The following is a 22,017-nucleotide window of genomic DNA, read 5'->3' as shown; positions in this document are numbered from 1 at the left end:
TATACACTGTTCTCATTCTTAATTTATGTAAATGGCTTTCTTGTGACATCATCCAAGTCATTCCCCTAACCTGTGCTCTTCCTGTAAACCAGAGTTAGATCTACAGACTCGATTAGACCCCGGCTACATATACTTGGCAAGAACCTGGTATGAGTAATATTGTGTAGTTCGCGGTGCACCTTACATCCACCACGGCAAACAGGTTGTCCCGCCCTCATGGTGAGTTGAGGCACAGCCAACCCTAGATCTCTGGGTGGAGAAGGGTCAGCCCCCTTGTGATTTGTAAGTAACCTGCCGTGTGTAGACGGGCTGGATTTTGACATACTGTTCCAGGCACAGGGCAAACCCAACCTACCTTTAACCAAGGTAAAAAGGGAATGGGGAATGGTCTGATGCTATGGGCTCTGAGGGAGGCTGTCATTGGACACCTGGAAGCTGGAGTGAGGAACCAGAGTCCTATTAAGGGGCAGAGGGGAGCTGGGGAGGTTCTGGGCTGAGGACTAATGAGAGCAACAATCAGAACAACCCTGGGCAGCAGGACAAAGCATTTCCTCGGGCACTTAGTAGACAGCAGGGGTTGGGGCATCTCCGCCCACACCTTCCTTGGGCAATCTGCCAGCCTGCCTGGGTGCCCCAGGGAGTAGGCAAGCTTGCATATTCTTGTGGAACATGAGGGACTCCCCTAGCCCCTGAAGCAGAACAGAAACAGCTGTGGGGAGCACGGCAGAGCCCCCAGGACACTCCTGTGGGGCCCCAGGACGGAAAGAGGGACAGGGTGACCAGTGAGATGGCCACCTCATCCCAGAACCCCCCTGGGGGAACCATCCTTCCTAATTCTTCCCCGCTTCACCCCACTCTGCTCAGCTCACCTCTTTGGTCCATAAGGAGAGCTGCTCACATGCACTTGGCCCTCCTCCCTGTCTGTGCACCTGCCTGGCCATACCCTCTTTTATACTGTGGTAAAATATCTGTATCATGAAATTTACTCTTTGATCATTTCTAAGTGTTCAGTTCAGTGACATGGAGTACATTCCAGCATGTGCAACCATCGCCATCAACTGTCTTTAGAACTTCATCATCTTGCCAAACTGAACCGCGGGACCCATCAAATCATTAACTGCCACATCCCCCTTCCCCCAGCCCTGGCAGCTGCCAGTCTGCGTTCTGTCTCTGAGACTTTCCCTACTCTAGGAATCAGACAGTGTTTGTCTGTCTGTGACCTCCTTAGTTCACAAATCATCAGGGCTCACCCGTATTGAAGCAGGTGCCAGCATCTCTTTCCTTTTTAGGGCTGAATAATATTCCGTCGTACATGTACACCACGTTTTGCTTCTCCATTCACCAGTCAGACACTCGGGTTGTTTCCACCTTTTGGTTATCGTGGAGAATGTCGCTGTGAACACAGATGTACAAATGTCTTGTCGAGTCCCCGCCTTCAATTCTTTCCTGTTTATCCCCAGGAATGAGATTCTGGGGTCACATGGTAATTCTACCCTTAATTTTTTGAGGAACCGCCGTTCTGTTTTCCACAGTGACTGCCCCCACTTTACCTTCTCCCCAATAGGCAAAGGTTCCCATTTTTCCGAACCCTTGTCAATCTTGTCTTTCTTTATTTTCAAGTCATCTCTATACCTAGCACGGGGCTTGAACTTACAGCCGAGATCAAGAGCCATGCTCCTCACACCAATAGATTGAATTTAAATAAAAATAAATAAAATTTAAAAAAAGACGAAGGGAAATAAAACTTTTTTTGTCTTTTTTAGAATAGCTTCACATCATAATTTTTTTTTTTAAGATTTTATTTATTTATTTGACAGAGAGTCAAATAAGTAGGCAGAGAATCAGGCAGAGGTGGGGCGGGGGGGGGGGGGGAAGCAGCTCCCTGCTCAGCAGGGATGCTGAGGCAGATGTGGGGCTTGATCCCAGGACCCCGACCTGAGCCAAAGGCAGTGGCTTAATCCACTGGGCCACCCAGGCGCCCCACATGGTAATGGTTTTGATTCTCGCTCTCCTGATGATGAGGGATATGGAACCTCTTCACATGTGCTTGTTGGCCATTTGAATATCTTCTTCAGAGAAATACATATTCAAGTCTCTGCCCGTTTTGTTTTCTTATCTGCTTGGATCCTCACCACCTTGTGCACGGATACCTGCTTTTATGGCCCTCAGTTCACGGAGCGAGAGATAGAGGCTCACGGGGACCAAGCCGCTTGCTCCAGACACCAGTCAGTGAGAGTTCCTGCAATTGTCTGAATCCATGACGCATGCCCTTCCCGAAGCTTGTCCCTGCCTCCCAGACAGGTGCTCTTGGTGTCTGAAGCCACTGCCCTAGAAATACCTTCATAAGAGGGCTGCCTGGGTGGCTCAGTGGGTTAAAGCCTCTGCCTTCAAATCAGGTCATGATCTCAGGGTCCTGGGATCAAGTCCTGCATCAGGCTCTCTGCTCAGCAGGGAGCCTGCTTCTCTGCCTGCTTGTGATCTCTGTCTGTCAAATAAATAAAATCTTTAAAAAAAAAAAAAAGAGAGAGAGAGAGAGAGAAAGAAATATCTTCCTAAGAGCCAAATCTAAAATGAAGCAAAGGTCACCAATGCCAATATGTCTGTGGAGCGATGTTTAAATTGACCTAATAAAGACGTCCCAAGGACGGAGGAATCCTTTTCTGTTGTTTTGGCAGAAAGAGCTATGTCTAGTCCAGGAAACTAGGCCCATTTGAGAGTCCAGAGGAATCAGTACCACAGGAACTAAATGCTCCCATACTCACTCCCTCCTTCTCCCAGACACATGGCTTGGCTCTACTTCCCAGCATCCCTTGGGGCCAGGGTGGCCACATGACTGAGTTCTGCCAACAGCAGGTGAACAGAAGCCAGGAGCCCTGTTCCCGGCCTGGCTCCCACCAGCCTCAGCCTCCTGGAGAGGAGTCCAAGTCCTGGAGGAGGGAGGGGCCATGAGAAGGAAAGAGCCTGGGTCCCTGAATGACCACATGGAAGGTCACCCACAGAATGGTGTCAGATGTCACGGGAGAAGAAAAAAGCTCGTATGGAAATGAACGACTGAGATCCTGGGACTACTTATTGTAGGAAGCAGACTTTCCTGAGTAATACGCTCTCCTCCTCCTCTGTGCTGATGCTTCAAGGGGGAGGGTTGAGGTTGGGTTATTGAATCCGTGACTGACAAATGAATAAATGAATGAATATGCGGCCTAAAGCTCTAGACTTGGGGACTGAATGAGTGACTTCATCAGATCCTCCCAACAAGAGGCTCGGCAGGGGCCTGGCCTGGCGGACAAATGTCTGGGATTTGGCACCCCCACAGCTACTCCCCGGGTCCTCATGTCTAGTCCTGGCTCCCCATCACCTCACAGGGTGACCTTGGGCAGGCCAGCTCACACATCAGTAACATCAAGGGCTTCCCCGTTGGGAGTGAGCGGGTGACGGTGTCCCCCTGCCCCACCTTACCAGGCCAGCAAATGCCAAGGAAGCAAGCAGATATTGTTGTAGAGGATTTATTTTTTTCAGAAGGCCTGGGGGACAAGGTCAGGACAGGAAGGGAGGGGAAATCCCAGGATGTTGGAGGGCCCTATGCATGGGCCGGGGGTAGGTTAGCATTTTATTCTCCGTGTCCTGGACCTAACCCCACAGCCCCCACAGAGAATGGTATTCTCATTCTCAAGTGAGGCTCAGAGAGGTTCAACGGTCTCAGAATTCCAGAGCAATGACCCCCCTCCTGCGCTGCCCCAGGCCACCTCAGAAAGAAACAAGCCACGTGTAAAGTTTCTTTCTTTTGTCTGGTGAATCTGTGGTCCCCAAGAAAGTGCAGATAAACCCCAAATCCCAGTCCTTATGCTGACCCCTGCCACCCAAGAACAATCTTCACCCAAGGCTCTTCCATTTAACTATGCCTGCACACTCCTAGGACCAGAAAATTTCCCCCTTGTCCCCCTCCCACACAGTTCCTAAAATTCCTCCATTCATTCAGTTGGCCCCTTAAACATTTGCCCTCTTTTCTTATAGAAATATAGCTAGAGCTTGTTAATACCAAGCCAAGTGTAGTCATTCACACCATAGTGAAAATTAAGTTACTGGTTATTAGGGAAAAGAGAGAGGGAAAGTGGGGGGACTCTGAAGAGGTCAGGCCTGGGTGTTGGAGGTTCGAGGAGCAGTCAAGACTAGAGGGAAACAAGAAGAGTAAACGGACCCAACACATAACTGAAATGGGGATGAAAGGTGAATCTGGGCAAATTTGAGGCTTCACAATTGACTCAGCTGGCTGCTTTCTAGATGCACTTGAGTCTCTGTATTGATGTGTGAGGGTCTTTGGGAGGTGGGAGTTGGGAGCTGGGAGCTGGGAGAGGAACATTACTTTTATTAATTCAGTCTATAGCCATTCGTTGAGCCCTGATTCTGAGCCAGGCTCTGTGCTCTGCACTCGGTGTTAGAGGCCAGGAGACAAAGTAACTCTGGCATGGGACCTTGGTCCAGCCAGTGGGGCTGGAGGGCAAGCCCCCAAGTCCTGAGAATTCTGGGCAGACTGCAATCAGGGCTGTTAAGAGAGGGCAGAGGGTCAGGGGACATCTGAAAAAACAAAAACCAAAACAAAACTCAATTGCTGGCTGCTTGGGCTGTGCAATGCCTCAGAGGGCCGGGAGGGTTGGATACGTGCAGGTGATGGGAAGACATTCTGGGCATTGGGAGCAGCCTAGAGAAAGACCTGGACAGCATATGTACAGCATGAGTTTGGAAAACAGGGAGCTGGAGTCCAACATGCGCGAAGGGAAGTGAGGCAGGGCTGGAGACAGGTGTCAGGCTCCCCAGCTTTCACCAGAGCCTGGGGCAATGGGGAGCTGTGGAAGGGTTTTTGAGCCAGGGAGTAACTGAGCAGGACTGTGGCCTCTCTGGCTGTGGTGGGGTAGAGGATAGGTTGGAGGCATAAGAGGGGAGATGAGGGACAGTGTGGAGGCTCGTCTGAGTGTGACAGCTTCAGGGACAGAGATAAAAGATGGTGGAGAGATTCGTTGGCACAGGCTTGTGTTGGGGAACAGCTGTGATGGCGGGGAGGTGGGGCTCTGTGAGCCTTCCCGGAGGAGCCAAGGCCACGGTCCTCAGGGCAGGGCCCTTCCTCATGCGCTCAGTTTCTGGAGAATCTTTTTCACCCAGGGCATTCTGGGGTCAGCACAGATCTCCCGGTCCTTGACAGTTAGGAAGCTGGAAGGAGGAGGGAATGAGGGAGCATTAGCACGCAGCAAGGATGCTACAACTCTTCTCAGGAAGCTTAGCATTTATGAGTCACTTACGGTATGCAGAGATGCCTACCATACAGAGTCACTTAGCATTTATGTGGCCCTGCCCCGGGCAGGAGTACTTGCTACATAGAGTGTCTCAATTTTTATGAGGCCCCTGCTGTATGTAAACACACTTCTTCACGGGGAGAGGAGGAGACAGAGGCTAGGACTTCCCCGGACTCTCAGTTCCTCAGCCCCAGGCCTGAATGCCAGGTCAGGTCAAGGAATAAAATGCCCAGGAGTCTCACAACCATTGCTCACATCACCTTGGGGGAGAGGATATTGGGTAGTAACCCAGGAACTTTGGAGCCTGCTCATCTGGGTTAAAATCCTAGCTCTACCATTGCTGGCAAGTCCCTCAGTTACCACATCTGTAAAATGGGGATGATAATCATGGTCCTTGAATAAAGATTAGATGAGTTAATACAAACTGATGGGCTCAGAGCAGCTCCCAGCAGAGAGGAACTGAACTCTTCACAATGATTTTCTTCCTAAATCCTATGGGGCCCTATTATTCGACCCATTTCATAGGTGAGGAAAGTGAGGCCCAAGAGGGTAAAGCAGCTTGCCCGAGTGCCAGAGCTGGTAAGATCTGATTCACTATGCCCCCTAGAAGCCCAAAGCACAGAGAAGAGAGGTAGGCACTGACCCAAGATCACACAGCAATCGCAGGCTAAGTCTCCCACCCTCACAGCCATTGTTGGCAGAAATGGACTTAAAGCTGGCTAGAGGTCAAGGACATGCCCACAGCCCTACTCCCTTCCTGCCTCTCAAGAGCCTGTCCATGGGGCCTAGAAGCTCCAAGCTCCCCTACTTCTCAGACCTGCCCCCACCCCACAGACAACCAGTGAACAGAAAGAACAAAGAAGGCAGCAATGTTGATGTTGGCCACGTGGGCAGCCTGCCCTGGCTGCTGTGTGACACTGGGCAAGACTCAGCCCCCTCTGAAACTCCATCTCCGCATTTGTCAGGACATTCTTTCTAGAGCGCCTTCTGGCTCAAACTCCAATAATCACGTGTGCTGTCTTTTACTGAACATCTTTATAGGCCAGGGACCATGCCCTGTGCCGCTCGGGAGGTTCCACAACCTCTCTGTGGCCCTGGCCTTGCCTGGCAAAAGGTGATCAGAACAGCACCTACAACATAGGGTTGTTTCAAGGATTAAATGAGTTCAAATTTATAAAGCGGTTGTAAGTGCCTAGCCTTTAGCGAGCACTCTTTACAGATTTGATAAATAAAAATAAATGAAGGAGGGCTGTCTGGCTGACTCAGTGGGTGGAACATGCGACTCTTGATCTCGGGTTTGTGAGTTCGAGCCCCACATTAGGTGGAAAGATTACCTAAAAGTCAAATCCTTAAAAAAAGAAAAAAAGAAAGTGGGGGCGCCTGGGTGGCTCAGTTGTTAAGCATCTCGGCCTTCAGCTCAGGTCGTGATCCCAGGGTCCTAGGATCAAGCCCTAAATCCCCGCAGAACAGGGAGCCTGCTTCTCCCTCTCTCTCTCTCCCTGCTTGTATTCCCTCTCTCACTATGTCTCTGTCAAATAAATAAATCTTTAAAAATAAATAAATAAAAAAGCCTTGGGACGCCTTGGTGGCTCAGTTGGTTAGGCCACTGCTTTCGGCTCAGGTCATGATGCCGGGGTCCTGGGATTGAGTCCCGCATCAGGCTCCTTGCCCAGCAGGGAGCCTGCTTCTCTCTCTCCTCCTCTGCCTGCTACTCTGCCTGCTTGAGCACTATCACACTCTCTCTTTCTCTGACAAATAAATAAATAAATAAAATCTTAAAAAAAAAAGTCTTAAAAAACAAATTGATAGATAGATAAATGTGATCGCTCCTGTTATACTGATGGGGAAACTGAGTTTCAGCGTTGAAGTGACACAAACCCACTTCAGCCCTCTTTGTTATTCACCCATAGACTCCTGTGAGGGATGGAAGATGGGTGTGGAGGAGGAAGGGGAGAAGATGATGGAGCCCCAAAGGGGGTCATGAGGCCCCAGGCCCAGACACCCCCACTGAGCGAGTTGACAGGTAGCAGCCTGTAGGGGCGGCCCCAGGGACAGGCCAACTCATGCGGCCAGTGGCAGGTGCAGGCCCCAGGCTCCCAGCCAAGGAAAAGGAAGCAAAGACATGGAGAGACAAAGGCAAAGGAGAACAAAAACCTCAGGAGAAAACCCTGAGCGGGGACCCAGGAGTTCTGATTCGAGCCTGGCAGCCTCGAGCAAATCACTCCCCCCACCCAACTCCCTGCACCTGTTTCTCCATCTGCAAAATGCAGATGACCACACGCCTTGTAGGAAGGCTGTGGGGTGACCTGAGTTCACACAGGAATGCTCAGAACCGTGCCCGGTTGCCTGGCCGTGGGACACTCTCTGTCGGCTCTGTACTCCTCGGGGAGCAATGGGCTGCCTCAGATAACTCCCAGGGCGCTGGGGAGGATTCCAGATGCTTCTGCTAGGAGCATCGCTGCTGACTCAGAGGCTCTGGGCACACTGCCGGCACGCTGCTCCCCACGCTACAGCTCCGCACGGCCCACGCGAGCTCTGCCGTGCAGACAGACAGCCGGTGCCTGGTTCATTCAGATCTGCACCCTGGGGACCCGGCGCGCCACCCAGCACCTGGCGGGCACCCCATTAGATTTGTCAAATGACCACAGGATTTCTTTTCTGAGCCATTTCAAGGACAGACTGTACGTCCCCCATCCCTGGGTCTGTCCCCCGCCCCCCCACCTCTCCCGGATCCTCCTGGGCCAAACCCACCGGGCTTTCCAAGGCCAGGCCCTGCCTCCCCAGCTCCACACTCACACCACGCCAGGCCTCCGGCACGAGTCTGAAGTCCAGTAGAAAAACCTGATCATGCGCAGAGGCAGAGGGTGACGGAAGTACTCCCGGCAGCAGACGCTGTCTTCCACGTTGGTGCCATAAGGACCTGGAGGAGAAGGTTCCCCAGCTGCGCATAGGCAGGTCACCCATGGCCCCAACCTCTGAGCCAGCACTTCTGTTCTCACGTGGAAGGTTGGTGCCAGGGGGACTCTGGACCCTCAAAGTCCCCAGGCTCAGGGTCTCTGAAGGGCCCAGTCTGCGTAGGTTGGCTCCAAGGAGAGGGACTTACAGTGACTGAGAATCAGTGAAGCCCTAGGCTTCTAGGTGGGACCCGAGACTGCACAGGAAGGAGCCCAGCTGTTCAAGGTGAGGCCCGTGCACCGGCACCATCAGCAGCACCTGGGGGCTTGTCGGGAATGCCCGGCGCACGGCCCCAGCCCCGCTGGGTCAGACATGCATTCCCAGGCAATGGCAGAGGTAGACTTCACCTCACACCTACTCTAACCTTCGAGGTGTACGTGGGGGAAGCTGAAGCCCAGAGAGGGGGATGTCTTACCCGGAGTCACACAGCATGACTCTGGTGAGTCAGGATAAGGGCTCAGGCAGAGTCCAATGGTGCAGACCTGGGTTCGAGTCTTGCTCTGCCCTGTTACCAGGCCACCCTGGGCAAGTCCCTCTAGCCTCCCCCAACCAGAAGGGTGATAACAGTACCAAATTGATGGGGACTTCGAAGAGTTCCCAGGAACCCCCAAACCTGAGTAAAAGAAGGTAGGGACTCAGTGTCGAGGGCAGGCTCTGGAGCACATGAGGTGATAGGAGAGCAGGACCCACTTTCCAAGCGAATATCCCTTACCCCAGCTCTTGCCTTTTCCCATCCCAGACGGCCCCATTTGGTGGCTCCTTCTCCACACCCCAAGGGTCCTATGCTTGAGTTCTCTGGTTTCCAGAGGACCCCAGGCCATGCCCACCACAAACCCCCAACCCAGCTGAGACAGATCCTAGACTCCATGCCTTTGAGACTACACATTTCACAGATGCATAAACTGAGGTCCAGAGAAGCAACATGACTAGCCCAGAGCCAGAAGTGAACTGGAGTCACTTTCTCTCAGTCTGGTGCTCTTTCTGCTTCATGAGGAAGAGACCGCAGTGTCTGATCCTGGCCTCTGCAGGGAGTCCTCCCTCTCCCCAGCCTTACCTGCCTCAGTTGTTTGAAGTATCAGAGCAAGAAAGACAAGGGCAGCCAGGAGTGGAGTCTTCAGGCTGGCCATGCTCTTGTCCTTTGTGTCCCAGTCCAGGTGTCTGTAATCACCGGATGACAGGGAGGTCTGGTATTTAAACACTTGCTTCACCCACAAGCTTCAGACACTCTTAGTCACCAGTGGGCTCAGAATCTCTGACATTCACATTATGAAAGAAGAACTCCCGCTTCCTCCAAATAAAAGGAAATTCTCTGTGGCTGGGAACAGCTCAGAGGGGACCCCCTATCTGCCCTCCCCTCGGAGTCTCAAGAGACTTGCAAAATCCCCCGTCAGCTGGGTTTAGAGGCCTGTGCTCTCCAGGGTCCACTGACTTGATGGCCTTCACCATGTCACTGGATGTCTTTGAGGATCAGTTTGCCCATCTGGAAATGGGGGAGATGGTTTCGCAGCCCTACCTATTTACCTCCGTGGTTGTTTGTAAGGCAGTGAGGATGTGGACAGGGGCTGACCGGTCCTAAACCCTCACCTTGTAGCCTTAATGATCTTCATCACTGATGTCTCCTCAGAAGGAGAGGCCTGAGAACGCACGGGGCTGGTTTCTGCGCCCTGCATCAGCCTCTTCTGCCGCTTCTCCCAAAATCCCAACTTGGGCCAATGCATGATCCCTTCAACAGTTGCAAAGAGCTTCCACACATTTCCCTCCTGCCTGTTCTTCCTTCCCAGCTGTCTCCGGTCTCTTCCTCATCCACCCCCTTCTCGATCTCTCACCATATCCCACTGACTACTTCCTACATTTCTCTTGAATCTGTCCCCTCCCTTCCAGTCCCGTGGTCCCTGCCTAGTCCAGGCCACCCTCACCCCGGGCCAGCTTCAGCCCTCAATCCCCTCTTGGGGTGGCTGGAGTGGCCCAGATTCAAAGCTGCACGGGCCTCTCTCCTGCTTCAAAACCTGCTGTGACCTTTGACCCGAGGGCAGAGCCCAAGCCCCTAACTGTGGCCTTCAAGGCCTCCTTCCCAGACACGCTCCCTCCCACACTGGCCTCCCTCCTCCGAGGGATCACACCACAGTCCTCACACTTCCTCAAAGAGCTCTGTACTCTGTCCTTGGGCATCAATGCCCTTTTTACTTCTCTACCGCATAAACTCCTACTCATGCATTAAGAGCCATGTGAAATGTCACCTACTAGGTAAGCACACCCCCTCAGGACTTGAAAGTTCTGCAGGATGACCTAGAACATGGCCCTGTGCAGACGATGTCAAGTTTTCCCTTTCTCAGACCCCTTCCCAGAAGCCAAACTCCATGCTCTTGGAAGACAAGGGTCTGCTTATGTCTGTCTTGGCATTCCCAGTGTCTACTGAGAGTGGGGTCCCCAGTGGACGCTCCGGACACATGCAACGAAGGAGGAAACTGAGGCTCAGAGAATAAGGGGACTTGCCCAAGGTCACACAACCAGTCAGTGACTGAGCCAGCCTAGAAATTCAGGACCCAGCACTACATTTGCAAAGGGCCCCACCCATCCATTTATCATTCGTTCGACAAATATTTATTGAGCCCTGTGGTAGACAAGATAACAGTGCCTGCAATGTGTCTTATTTCCTGAAATATGTGCATATGTGACCTTACATGGTAACTGGGACTTTGCAGATGTGTTTAAGTTAAAGACTGTAAAATAAGGGGTGCCTGGGTGGCACTGTAGGTTAAGGCCTCCACCTTTGGCTCTGGTCATAATCCCTGTAAAATAGGGAGGTTGTCTGGTTTCTCCTTTTGGGCCCAACAGCTTCACGGAGTCATTATAAGATTGGGTCAGATTCAGAGCAGGAGAGGAGATAGAATGATGGAAGCAGAAGTTTGGAAGATGTAGGATCATGAACCCAGGAATGCAGACAGCCTCTAGAAGCTGGAAAATGCAAGGAAACACACACTCTTCTGGGACTTCCAGAAGGAATATAGCTCTGTTGATGCCTCGATTTCAATCCCACTGAAACCGTCTGAGGACATCTGATTTCCAGAACCATAAGGGAGTCGGTTTGTGTCGTTTGAAGTCCCTACATTTGTGACCATGTGTTACAGCAGCAGGAGGGAACTAATACGAGCCCCTGTCATGGGCCAGGGACAGTACCAGGGTCTGGTATGTGACAGTGAACGTGTCCCTGCTAACATAGATTTTACCCTGGAGACGGATGATAAACAGGCAAATACCAAACAGGGTCATATCAGGCAATCGTGGGTGCCGTGAAGAAAATCAAACGGAGGAAAAGAGACTGTGACGATAGAGAAGCAGCTGTGGTTGGTCAGTAAAGGCCTCTGTGAGGAGCTGAAACACACAAGATACCAAGGAGCCTGCCAGGGAGGAAGAGGCAAGTGTGAAGGCCCTCGCGGGGCTAGGGGCGCCTGGGTGACTCAGCCACCAGGGCATCTGACTCTTGATTTTGGCTCATATGTCATGATATCATGGGTCATGAGATCGAGCCCTGTGTCGGGCTCAGTGCTCAGCACAGAGTCTGCTTGAGGATTCTCTCTCTCCCTCTCCCTCTGCCCTTCTCCCGCTCACAGGCTCCTGCGCCGTGCACTCTCTCTCAAATAACTAGGTAAATATAAATAAATAAATAAATAAATAAATAAATAAATAAGGCCCTGCCAGAGGGCAGAGCAGCGGGGACAGAAAGGGTGGGGGAGCAGGAGGCAGCTGAAGGAGAGGCAAAGAAGTACACCGCACCCCCTGGGAAGACCTTGCGTCAAGGGACGTAACCCAAAGCCAGTCACTGTGTGACTGTCACTGTGTGATTCCACTTCTGTGAGGTTCCTAGTCATCAAATTCATAGAGACAGAGAGTAGAAGGTCGGTTGCCAGGTGCTGGAAGGAGGAGGGAATGGTTGGTTAGTGTTTAATGAGCCCAGAGTTTCAGACTGGGAAGATGGAAAAGTTCTGGAGATGGTTGGTGGTGATGGGGCACAACCACCTGAATGTAATTAATGCTGCGCAACCATCAAAAAACCATCAAATAACCATCAAAAATGGTTAAAATGGTTAATTTGATGTTGTATATATTTTATCAGTTGAAAAAAAAGAATGGCTCAGTTGAAGGAGTGTGATCTCCGGGTTGTGAGATACATACATATGTATGTATGTATGCATGTGAGATCACATACATACCTACAGTAAAAAAAAAGAAGAAAGAAAACAAATGTATATGGAAAGATACTCCACATTGTATGTCATTAGGGTAATGCAAATTAAAACAACAGTGAGGCATCATGACACACCCATTGGAACAGCCAAAATCTGGAACACTGACGCACCAGATGCTGGCAAGGGTGAGGACCGAGAACCCCAGTCCACTGTTGGTGCGGATGCCAAATGGTCCAGCCACTCTGCAATGCAGTTTGGCAGTTTCTTACAAAACGAAACATACTCCCAGTATGGGATCCAGTGATCACGTTCCTTGGCATGTCCCCAGAGAAGTTATTTATGTCCACACAAAAGCCTACATTCATTTTCATAAATGTCACAACTTAGAAGTAACCAAGATGTCCTTCAGTAGGGGGATAGATCAACTGTGGCCTATTGAGACAATGGAATATTCTTCAGTGCTAAAAAAGAAATGAATTATAGTGAGTGAGTTATCAAGCCATGAACAGGCATGGAGGAATCTTCCATTTACTTAAATATGACTAAGGGAAAGAAGCCAATTTGAAAAGGCTGCATATTGTAGGATTCCAACTCTGTGACATTCTGGAAAAGACAAAATTATGGACACAGTAAGAAGATCGGTGGTTTCCAGTGGTTAAGGGGAGGGAGAGATGAATAGGCAGAGCACAGAGGATTTTTAGGGCCGTGGAAATACTCTGTATGATACCACAATGAGGGATACGTGTCATTAGCGTGTTTTTCTCCAAACCTATAGAAAATACAAAGCCAAGAGGAAACTGTAAGGTAAACAATGTGATAAGGGTGTGTGTGTGTGTGTGTGTGTGTGTGTGTGTGTGTGTGTGTGTAGGTTGACCAGTTGTAACAAACGGACCACTCTGGCTGGGGATGTTGATAATGCGGGAGGCTGTGCACATGTGAGGGCAGAAGATACAAGGAAATTCTCTGTGGCTTCCTTTCAATTTTGCCATGAACTTAAAACTGCTCTAAAAAAATTAAAGTCTTAAAAAAGGGGGGGGCACCTAGGTGGCTCAGCCGGTTGGGCATCTGCCTTCGGCTCAGGTCATGATCCCAAAGTCTTGGGATTGAGCCCTGAATCGGGCTCCCTGCTCGGCAAGAAGTCTGCTTCTCTCTCTCCCTCCTGCTTGTGTACTCACTTTCTCTCTTCCTCTATCAAATAAATAAAATAAAATAAAAAAGAAGGAAAACTTGTTACCCAGAATCTAATCAAGCTTCTAATCCTAACTTCCAGTCTGTAAGAAATACAGAGGCTAGAAAAAGATGAACAACCCCATGAGAAGACAGACATCTCCAGAAGGTGGGTCCTTCCAGTGCCTCTACAAGATTACTATCCTGGGATCAACAAAAAGTCAATGTTGTTTAAAAAAAAAAAAAAAAAAAAAAGTGAATAGGGATATTTAAGGTTAAAGAGATTTAAGAGACATCACAACCCAATATGTGGACTTTGAATCCTAGTTTTGGAACAACTGCTACAAAAGACAATTTGGGGACAGATGGGGAAATATAAATATTAGATGATATTAGGGCTTTATTGTTGATCTTAGGTGGAATAAAGACTTTAAGAAGATGTAGGAAATGTCCTTATTCTTTTTTTTTTTAAAGATTTTATTTATTTATTTGACAGACAGAGGTCACAAGTAAGCAGAGAGGTAGGCAGAGAGAGAGGGGGAAGCAGGCTCCCCGCTGAGCAGAGAGCTCGACTCAGGGCTCAATCCCAGGACCTTGAGACCATGACCCAAGTCGAAGGCAGAGGCTTAACCCACTGAGCCACCCAGGCACCCCGAGAATGTTCTTATTCTTAAGAGACGTAAGAGACGGGGTGCCTGAGTGGCTCAGTGGGTTAAAACCTCTGCTTTTGGCTCAGGTCATGATCTCAGGGTCCTGGGATCGAGCACTACAGCGGGCTCTCTGCTCAGCAGGGAGCCTGCTTCCTCCTCTCTCTCTCTGCCTACTTGTGATCTCTGTCAAATAAATAAATAAATTCTTAAAAAAAAAAAAAAAAGACGTAAGAAACGCATACTAAAGTGTTTAGAGGCAAATGTCATGAAGACCTTACTTTTGAAGAGTTCATGTTTAGGGGAAATATGTCTGTGTGTGTGTATACATGCGTAAAGTTAAGTGTGTGTATATATAGATGTGTGTGTGTGTGTGTATGTGTATACATGTGTGCTTTTATCTGTGAGTGTATATAAATGTATATGCTTATATATGTGTGTGTGTGCATATGCGTGTGCTTGCATATATGTGGTTGTGTATGTCTATGTACTTGTATATATATACAGATATCCCAGAAAGGGAAAGAGAGAGACAAAGCGAATATAGCCAAATATTAACAATGTTGGAGCTAGGTGGGGGATATGCTAGCCATCACTGAACTACAAAACTCCTGAGCATTTAAAGTGTTTCATAATAGGGGTGCTTGGGTGGCTCAGTCATTTGGGCCTCCAACTCTTGGTTTCAGCCCAAGTCAGAACCTCAGGGTCAAGGGATGGAGCCCTCCCTGCCTTGGGCTCCATGCTTATAGGGGCATCTGCTTGAGATTCTTCTCCCTTCCCTCTGCACCTGCCCCTGCCTCTGCTCCTCCCCACTCCCCTCCCCTGCCCCACACTCACAGGCACATGTGCACACATGCACTCTCTCTCTTTCTCTCAAGTAAGTAAATAAATTAAATCTAAAAAATAATAATAACAAAAATAGTAATAAAGAGTTTCCTAATAAAAACATGAGGAGGGGCGCCTGGGTGGCTCAGTGGATTAAAGTCTCTGCCTTCGTTCGGCTCAGGTCATGAGCCCAGGGTCCTGGGATCGAGGCCCGCATCGGGCTCTCTGCTCAGTGGGGAGCCTGCTTCTCCCTCTCTCTCTCTGCCTGCCTCTCTGCCTGCTTGTGACCTCTGTCTGTCAAATAAATAAATAAAATCTTTAAAAAAATAAAAAATAAATAAAAACATGAGGAGAAAAGAAGAAATACTTTTTAAATGTGGAAGTCATCCTGTGGAAAATTAGCTGTCATTGGAAAATTGCAAGTGACAGGCAGAGAACCGGTCTGGTGGTTCTTCATCTGAACTTGGGGTTTTCTTACATGGAGGCCCTCCGGGGTGGAGGCCCCTCCATGGGTGGGCTCAGGGGCTGCCCCTGGAGAGCACCTGTGTCCCCAGGGACTCAGCAGGGCCCCAAGGCCCTTCCTACTGGCTCAGCCTCTGCCACCTCATCACCCTACTTCCCTGGGGCTTGGAAGGAGGGTAAGCCACAGGTGCAGCCAGCCAGCCTCTGCACTCCAGGGCTCCTCAGCCTTCTCTGGAACAGGAGCCCAGGCAGGGACAGTGTTCAAGGATCCCTGAACTCCCAGGCAGGACTCAGGGGGCCAGCTTTCAAAGAAAGGAAAGGGGAGTTCCTCTCGGGGTTGAAGGTGGGAATCACCAGCGGTTGCCCACGGGGCTGTTTTCTCCCATCCTAGGGGGTGGGTGATACCCGCCCCTATCCTTCTGAGCTCACTCTGAAAAGCTCCCGGATCAAATCCGCTTTTCTCCAAACTTCCTTCGCTTAAATGAATTCTTGCATATTAAAAGATACATAGAAGTGGAAACAACTCAAATGTCCACTGACAGACGAACAGATAAACAGAACGTGGTCTGTGCCTACAGTGCAATACAATTCAGCCTAAAAAAGGAAGGAAATCTTGACACGTGCTACAACAAGGATGAGCCTCCAGGACATTAAGCTCAATGAAACAACCCAGACACAAAAAGACAAATGCTGCAGGACCCCACTCATAGGAGGCACCTAGAGGCAGTCACGTTCACGGAGACAGAAAGGGGGCTGGTGGGTGCCAGGGACTGAGGACTAGGCTGTTTGATAGGATGGGTTTTTGGTTCAGGAAGTTGAGAAAGTTCTGGAAGGGATGGTGGTCACACAGCATTGTGGATGTACTTCTTACTATAGGGCTGTGCACCTGAAGCAGTTAAAATGGGAAATTTTAGACGATCACGCTGAGCTAGTACCTGCGCCTGGAATCGGGTGGCAACCTCAGCCGCGCCTGCCGCCTGCTACTGTCTCTGGACCATGGACCCCCGCAAAGTGAGCGAGCTTCGGGCTTTCGTGAAAATGGGTAAGCAGGATCCAAGCGTTCTGCACACCGAGGAAATGCGTTTCCTGCGGGAGTGGGTGGAGACCATGGGGGGTAAAATACCACCTGCCACTCATAAAACTAAATCAGAAGACAGTATCAAGGAAGAAAAACCAGATCGTAAGAAGGCGGAGGAAAACATAAAGACAGATGAACCGTCAAGTGAGGAGAGTGATCTAGAAATTGACAATGAAGGTGTGATTGAACCAGATACCGATGTCCCTCAAGAAATGGGAGATTAAAATGTAGAGATAACCGAGGAAATGATCGATCAGGCAAATGATAAAAAAGTGGCTGCCATTGATGCCCTCAATGATGGTGAACTACAAAACGCCACTTGTTCACAGATGCCATCAAACTACATCCTCGCTTGGCCATTCTGTAAGCCAAGAGAGCCAGTGTCTTCATCAAATTACAGAAGCCAAATGCTGCCATTCGAGACTGTGACAGAGCTATTGAAATAAATCCTGATTCAGTTCAGCCTTATAAGTGGCGAGGGAAAGCACATAGACTCCTGGGCCATTGGGAAGAAACAGCACATGATCTTGCCCTTGCTTGTAAACTGGATTAGGATGGAGATGCTAGTGCAATGCTGAAAGAAGTTCGACCGAGGGCCCAGAACATTGCTGAACATCGGAGAAAATATGAGCGAAAACGTGAAGAGTGAGAGATCAAAGAAAGAAAGAATAAAAAGGGTTAAGAAGGCTCAGGAAGAACATGAGAGAGCCCAGAGGGAGGAAGAAGCCAGAGGACAATCAGGAGCTCAGTATGGCTCTTTCCCAGGTGGCTTTCCTGGGGGAATGCCTGGTAATTTTCCTGGAGGAATGTCTGGAATGGCAGGGGGGATGCCTGTGATGGCAGGAATGCCTGGGCTCAATGAAATTCTTAGTGATCTGGAAGTTCTTGCAGCCATGCAGGATCCAGAAGTTACGGTGGCCTTCCAGGATGTGGCCCAGAACCCAGCGAATATGTCAAAATATCAGAGCAACCCAAAGGTTATGAATCTCATCAGTAAATAGTCAAGCATAATGCCCTTCTGACAAATAAAGCCCTTGCTGAAGGAAAAGCAACTTCGCTTACCTAATGGATGTCGCAATAATACAAACCAGCGTACCTCCGACCTTCTCATGAAGAAAGCTGGGGTGCTGTGAAGAGAATCCCTACCCCTCTGCTCCCCATACAACTGAAACATTCTACAATGGTTTGCCGCCATTAGGGTATTCATTCAGATAATGTTTTCCTACTAGGAACTACAAATTTTAAACACTTTTTAAACCTTAAAAATATTTAAAAACATATTAAAAGGGTGTGTTAGTCCCTACATTCTTCTTTACTAATCATTTTAGTTTTTTTCCTTTGGATTAATTGGACAAGGAAGATATTTCAGTGTGGAAGATTCATTGCTCAGTTATAACGAGTGAAATAAAGGTTTATTAGTGGGAGGCAAATAATACATTAAAATAGATGAAGTTTGAGTTGGAGATACGGTTTCTGAGGCATTTTGACTTGTCTTTTTAAATGCTTTATTTTTAAAAAACAATTTATTTTGATAGAACCATTGGGACCACCAGTATTGCAGTCGGACCTGCGTAGGGACCGGAAGTGCTTGGCCCGGCAGCAGCAACCTTACTCGTTTTATATAGTGTGCACCTTTGTGCAGATGCATTTAAATCTTACACTGTGGTGAAGGGATAATTTTTATAATGCTGCAGTAGATTTGGATTACTTAGCTGTGTTCTTTTCTGATATAGAAAATAAAAGTTTTGAATTATTTAAAAAAAAACGGGAAATTTTAGGTTAATGTGTATCTTACCTCAATAAAAATATATGCGATTACATCCAACTGTGTATTCACACGCATACCTAGTTTAGATCTTACTGGTCATCCTGGAGGCAGGGACAGGGTAGTGGGTGGGGGCCGGTGTTCAGAGGAGGGAGACTTAACTTTCCACCAAATAGCCTTTTTTTTTTTTTTAAGATTTTATTTATTTATTTGACAGAGAGAGATTATTTATTTGACAGAGAGAGAGATCACAAGTAGGCAGAGAGGCAGGCAGAGAGAGAGAGAGAGAGAGGAGGAAGCAGGCTTCCCGCGGGGCAGAGAGCCCGACGCAGGGCTCGATCCCAGGACCCTGGGATCACGACCTGAGCTGAAGGCAGAGGCTTAACCCACTGAGCCACCCAGGTGCCCCTCCACCAAATAGCCTTTTACATGGTTTGAAACTTTTTTCCCATGTGCATGATGGACTTTTCAAAAAGATAACATCTATAATGTATGCACACAAAAGCAGTAGACTGAGAAGTACTTCTCCCACTTCTGACCACCAGCCCTCCGTGGATCATTTCTTTTCCTCAGAGAAAAACAGGCTGAATGATTTCTTGTTTGTCCTTCAGAAACAATGTAACCATATGCAAGCACATATATAAAGGTATTCCTTTGAAAGTAATAGAAGCAGGGGAAAAAGGAGAAAAAAAAAGTAATAGAAGGGAGGGAGGGAGGATGGGCAGGCAGTATATAGTAAACACGAAAATACTGTTTTGCACTCTGCTTTATTTACCTAAAGTGCGTCTTGGAAGCAGTGCCCTGTAGTACACTTAAGACTGGCCTCATGCTTCAGTGGGTGTGTGGTTCTCTACTGGATGGATGGACCAAAATGTATATAGCCAATCCCCCCAATTGATGGATATTTTGGGTTTTTCCAGTCTTTTCATTTAAATTTAAAAAAAAAAAATGCCGAAATAACTTTCCTTGAGCAAACTCACCAAGGGGAATGCAAGTGGTGGATAAATTCCTAGAAGTAAGATTGTCTGGGCTTTTGCTTCCAGAGAGATGCAAAGAGAAAGTCCCTGCCCCAGACAGCTGCTTCGGAGCTTCCCCTTTTCAGCAAATGCAGGAAGGGGGGGGTGTCCCAGGAAGGGGCTCCACATGGGGCTATGGGGACTCACCAGGCCCTTGATTTTGGAGCAGCTGGAAGCCCCACTCCACTCTGAAGCCTTCCTGGAGGGCATCCTGCCATCCCCCGCCACCACTTGGCTGGGTGAAGATGAGCACCCCGGCTTCCCCAGGAGCTGGAAAGAAGGATGGGCACATTTAATTGAGGACAGCAGGCTGGCAAGTCTGGGCACTTGTGGGCAAAGAGAATTGGTCAAAAGCTCAATCAGGAGGCAAGGTCTTTGAAGGTCCTGACCACCCCTTGGGCCAGACAAGCAGACTATGAGGCGAGTGGGAAATCTTGATATGGGGAGAGAAGGATGAGGAGGAAGAAGTAAAAGACTTTGGGGCTAACTGGCCACAATAACCAGGATGACAACGGCGATGCCAACTGGTTCTTACTGAGTGCCAGATGTACTCGGTCTTGGATTTTACATTCACTAGCTCACCATCTCCCCATAGCAACGCTTAGAAGGGGCCACCATCATCATCCCCATTTCTCAGATGAGGAAACTGAGGAGAAGGTCAGATAAGGCCAGAGACAGTCCCCAGAGAGTGGCAGGGCTTATATTGGTGCTCAGGTCTGATCCTAGAGCCCAGCTGCACCCTAACCGCTCACCCTCTGCAGCCAGGGTCAGATTAGGCCCAGAGGCACCAGGGAGAGTGACAAGTCACACGTGGAATCCACAACAGACTGAGTTACTGATGCCTGATGGCTTGGATGAGGAACCAAGGCTCAGAGACCAGAAGCCATCTGCTGGGGCCACAGTAGGGCGTCTGGGTTGGATCCCAGGGTTTGTTCATTTGTTTTTAAGATACATTCCACATACCATAAAAAGTCACCCCTTTAAAGGGTAGATAATTCAGTGGTCTTTTAAGATATTCACAAGGCATGTAACCACTTCACTATTTCATTTCTGAAACATCTTCGTCACCCCAGAAAGAAGCCCTGAGTCCAGCAGCACTCACCCTCCATGCCCCCCTGTCCCCAGCCCCTGACAACCACGAATTTACTCTTTGAGTTGGCCTTTTGTGGGCATTTCACAGAAACGGAACCACGCAACATGTGACATTTTGTGTCTGGCTTCTTTCGCTGCCTAATTTCTCTCAAGGATCACCAGGGCTGTAGTACGCTTCAGTAGTCTGTGCTTGCTTCCGACTGAATGATATTTCCTAGTGGAGACCATATTCGGTTCATCCATTCATCTACTAGCAGTCTACTACTACTAGCGGTCGTTTCCACATTTCGGCTATTCTGATGATAGCCAAATGATAACATGATGTCCACACTTATGTGTGAGCATCTGTTTTCAACTCTTTGGGGTGTTTAAGGAGGAGTGGAATTGCCAAGTCATAGGCAATTCTATGGTTACCTGATTTTATTTATTTATCTGAGAGAGGGAGGTGGGGGATGGATAGAAGGAGGAACACTCGCTGCTGAGCAGGGAGCCCGATGCGGGGCTCAATCCCAGGACCCTGAGATCATGACCTGAGCCGAAGGCAGATGCTCAACAACTGAGCCACCCAGGCGCCCCTCTATGGTTCACTTTTAAAGGACCTGTCAGGCTGTTTCCAAGGAGGCTCCCCCAATTTCCAGAGCGACTGGCAATGAAGCTCCAATCCTTCCACTTCCATGTCAACCCTTGTTACCATCTAGATGTTGGTTACAGCTCCTAGTGCGCATGAAGTGGTATGTCATCGTGGTTTTGATTTATGTTTTCCTAATGACTAATGTGGCTGAGTATCTTATCACGTGCATATCTGCTGTTTGTATATCTTCCCTGGAATGTCTATTCATGTCTCTGCCCTTTTTCTTTTTTTTTTTTTTATTAAAGATTTCATTTATTTATTTGACAGACGGAGATCTCAAGTTGGCAGAGAAGCAGGCAGAGAGAGGAGGAAGCAGGCTCCCCGCTGAGCAGAGAGCCCAATGCGGGGCTCGATCCCAGGACCCTGGGATCATGACCTGAGCCGAAGGCAGAGGCTTTAACCCGCTGAGCCACCCAGGCGCCCCTGCCCTTTTTCTTCTTTAAAGATCTTATTTTCAAGTAACCTCCACACCCAATGCAGTTTCAAACTCGCAACCCCAGGATCGAGAGTCGTATGCTCTTCCAACTGAGCCAGCCAGGCACCCCCATCCTTTGTCCATTTTAAAATTGGGTTGTTTGCCAGAGCATGGGGTGGCGAGGGGGCGGGGTGGCTCAGTTCATCAAGTGTCTGATTTCGGCTCAGGTCACGATCTAAGGGAATCCTGGGACTGAGCCCCGTATGGAGCCCAGCAATAAGCCCTGCATGGTGCTCCCTGCTCCATGCGAAGTCTGCTTCTCCCTCTCCCTCTGTCCTTCCCCTGCCTCTCCCCCTGCTTCTGCTCCCTCTCTCTCTCAAAAAAATAAATAAAATCATAAATAAATAAATAAATAAGTAGGGTCAATTGTCTTTTTGTTGTTGAGTTATAACTGCTTTGTGTATGCTGATACCATCTTTTATTTTAATTCAA

At 49.0% G+C, this 22,017-nt stretch overlaps 1 protein-coding gene and 1 pseudogene across 1 annotated transcript; one reads left to right on the top strand and one right to left on the bottom strand.

Moving 5' to 3' along the window:
- Positions 1–3,495: 3,495 nt before the first annotated feature.
- CCL22 (C-C motif chemokine ligand 22) lies at positions 3,496–9,495 on the bottom strand. The gene is made up of 3 exons (XM_032326057.1): positions 9,295–9,495; positions 8,082–8,205; positions 3,496–5,202 (listed from the first exon to the last, which is right to left on the bottom strand). The coding sequence occupies exons 1-3, from the start codon at positions 9,365–9,367 to the stop codon at positions 5,118–5,120; spliced, it is 282 nt and encodes a 93-aa protein (XP_032181948.1). The 5' UTR covers positions 9,368–9,495; the 3' UTR covers positions 3,496–5,117.
- A 6,976-nt stretch (positions 9,496–16,471) lies between these two features.
- Positions 16,472–17,607, top strand: LOC116580026 (annotated as a pseudogene).
- The last annotated feature ends 4,410 nt before the right edge of the window (positions 17,608–22,017 follow it).

This window comes from Mustela erminea, chromosome 19 (assembly GCF_009829155.1).
Source record: "Mustela erminea isolate mMusErm1 chromosome 19, mMusErm1.Pri, whole genome shotgun sequence".
Lineage (NCBI taxonomy): Eukaryota > Metazoa > Chordata > Mammalia > Carnivora > Mustelidae > Mustela > Mustela erminea.
The sequence above is the reverse complement of the archived record's forward strand: the minus strand, read 5'-3'. Positions and strand labels throughout refer to the sequence as shown.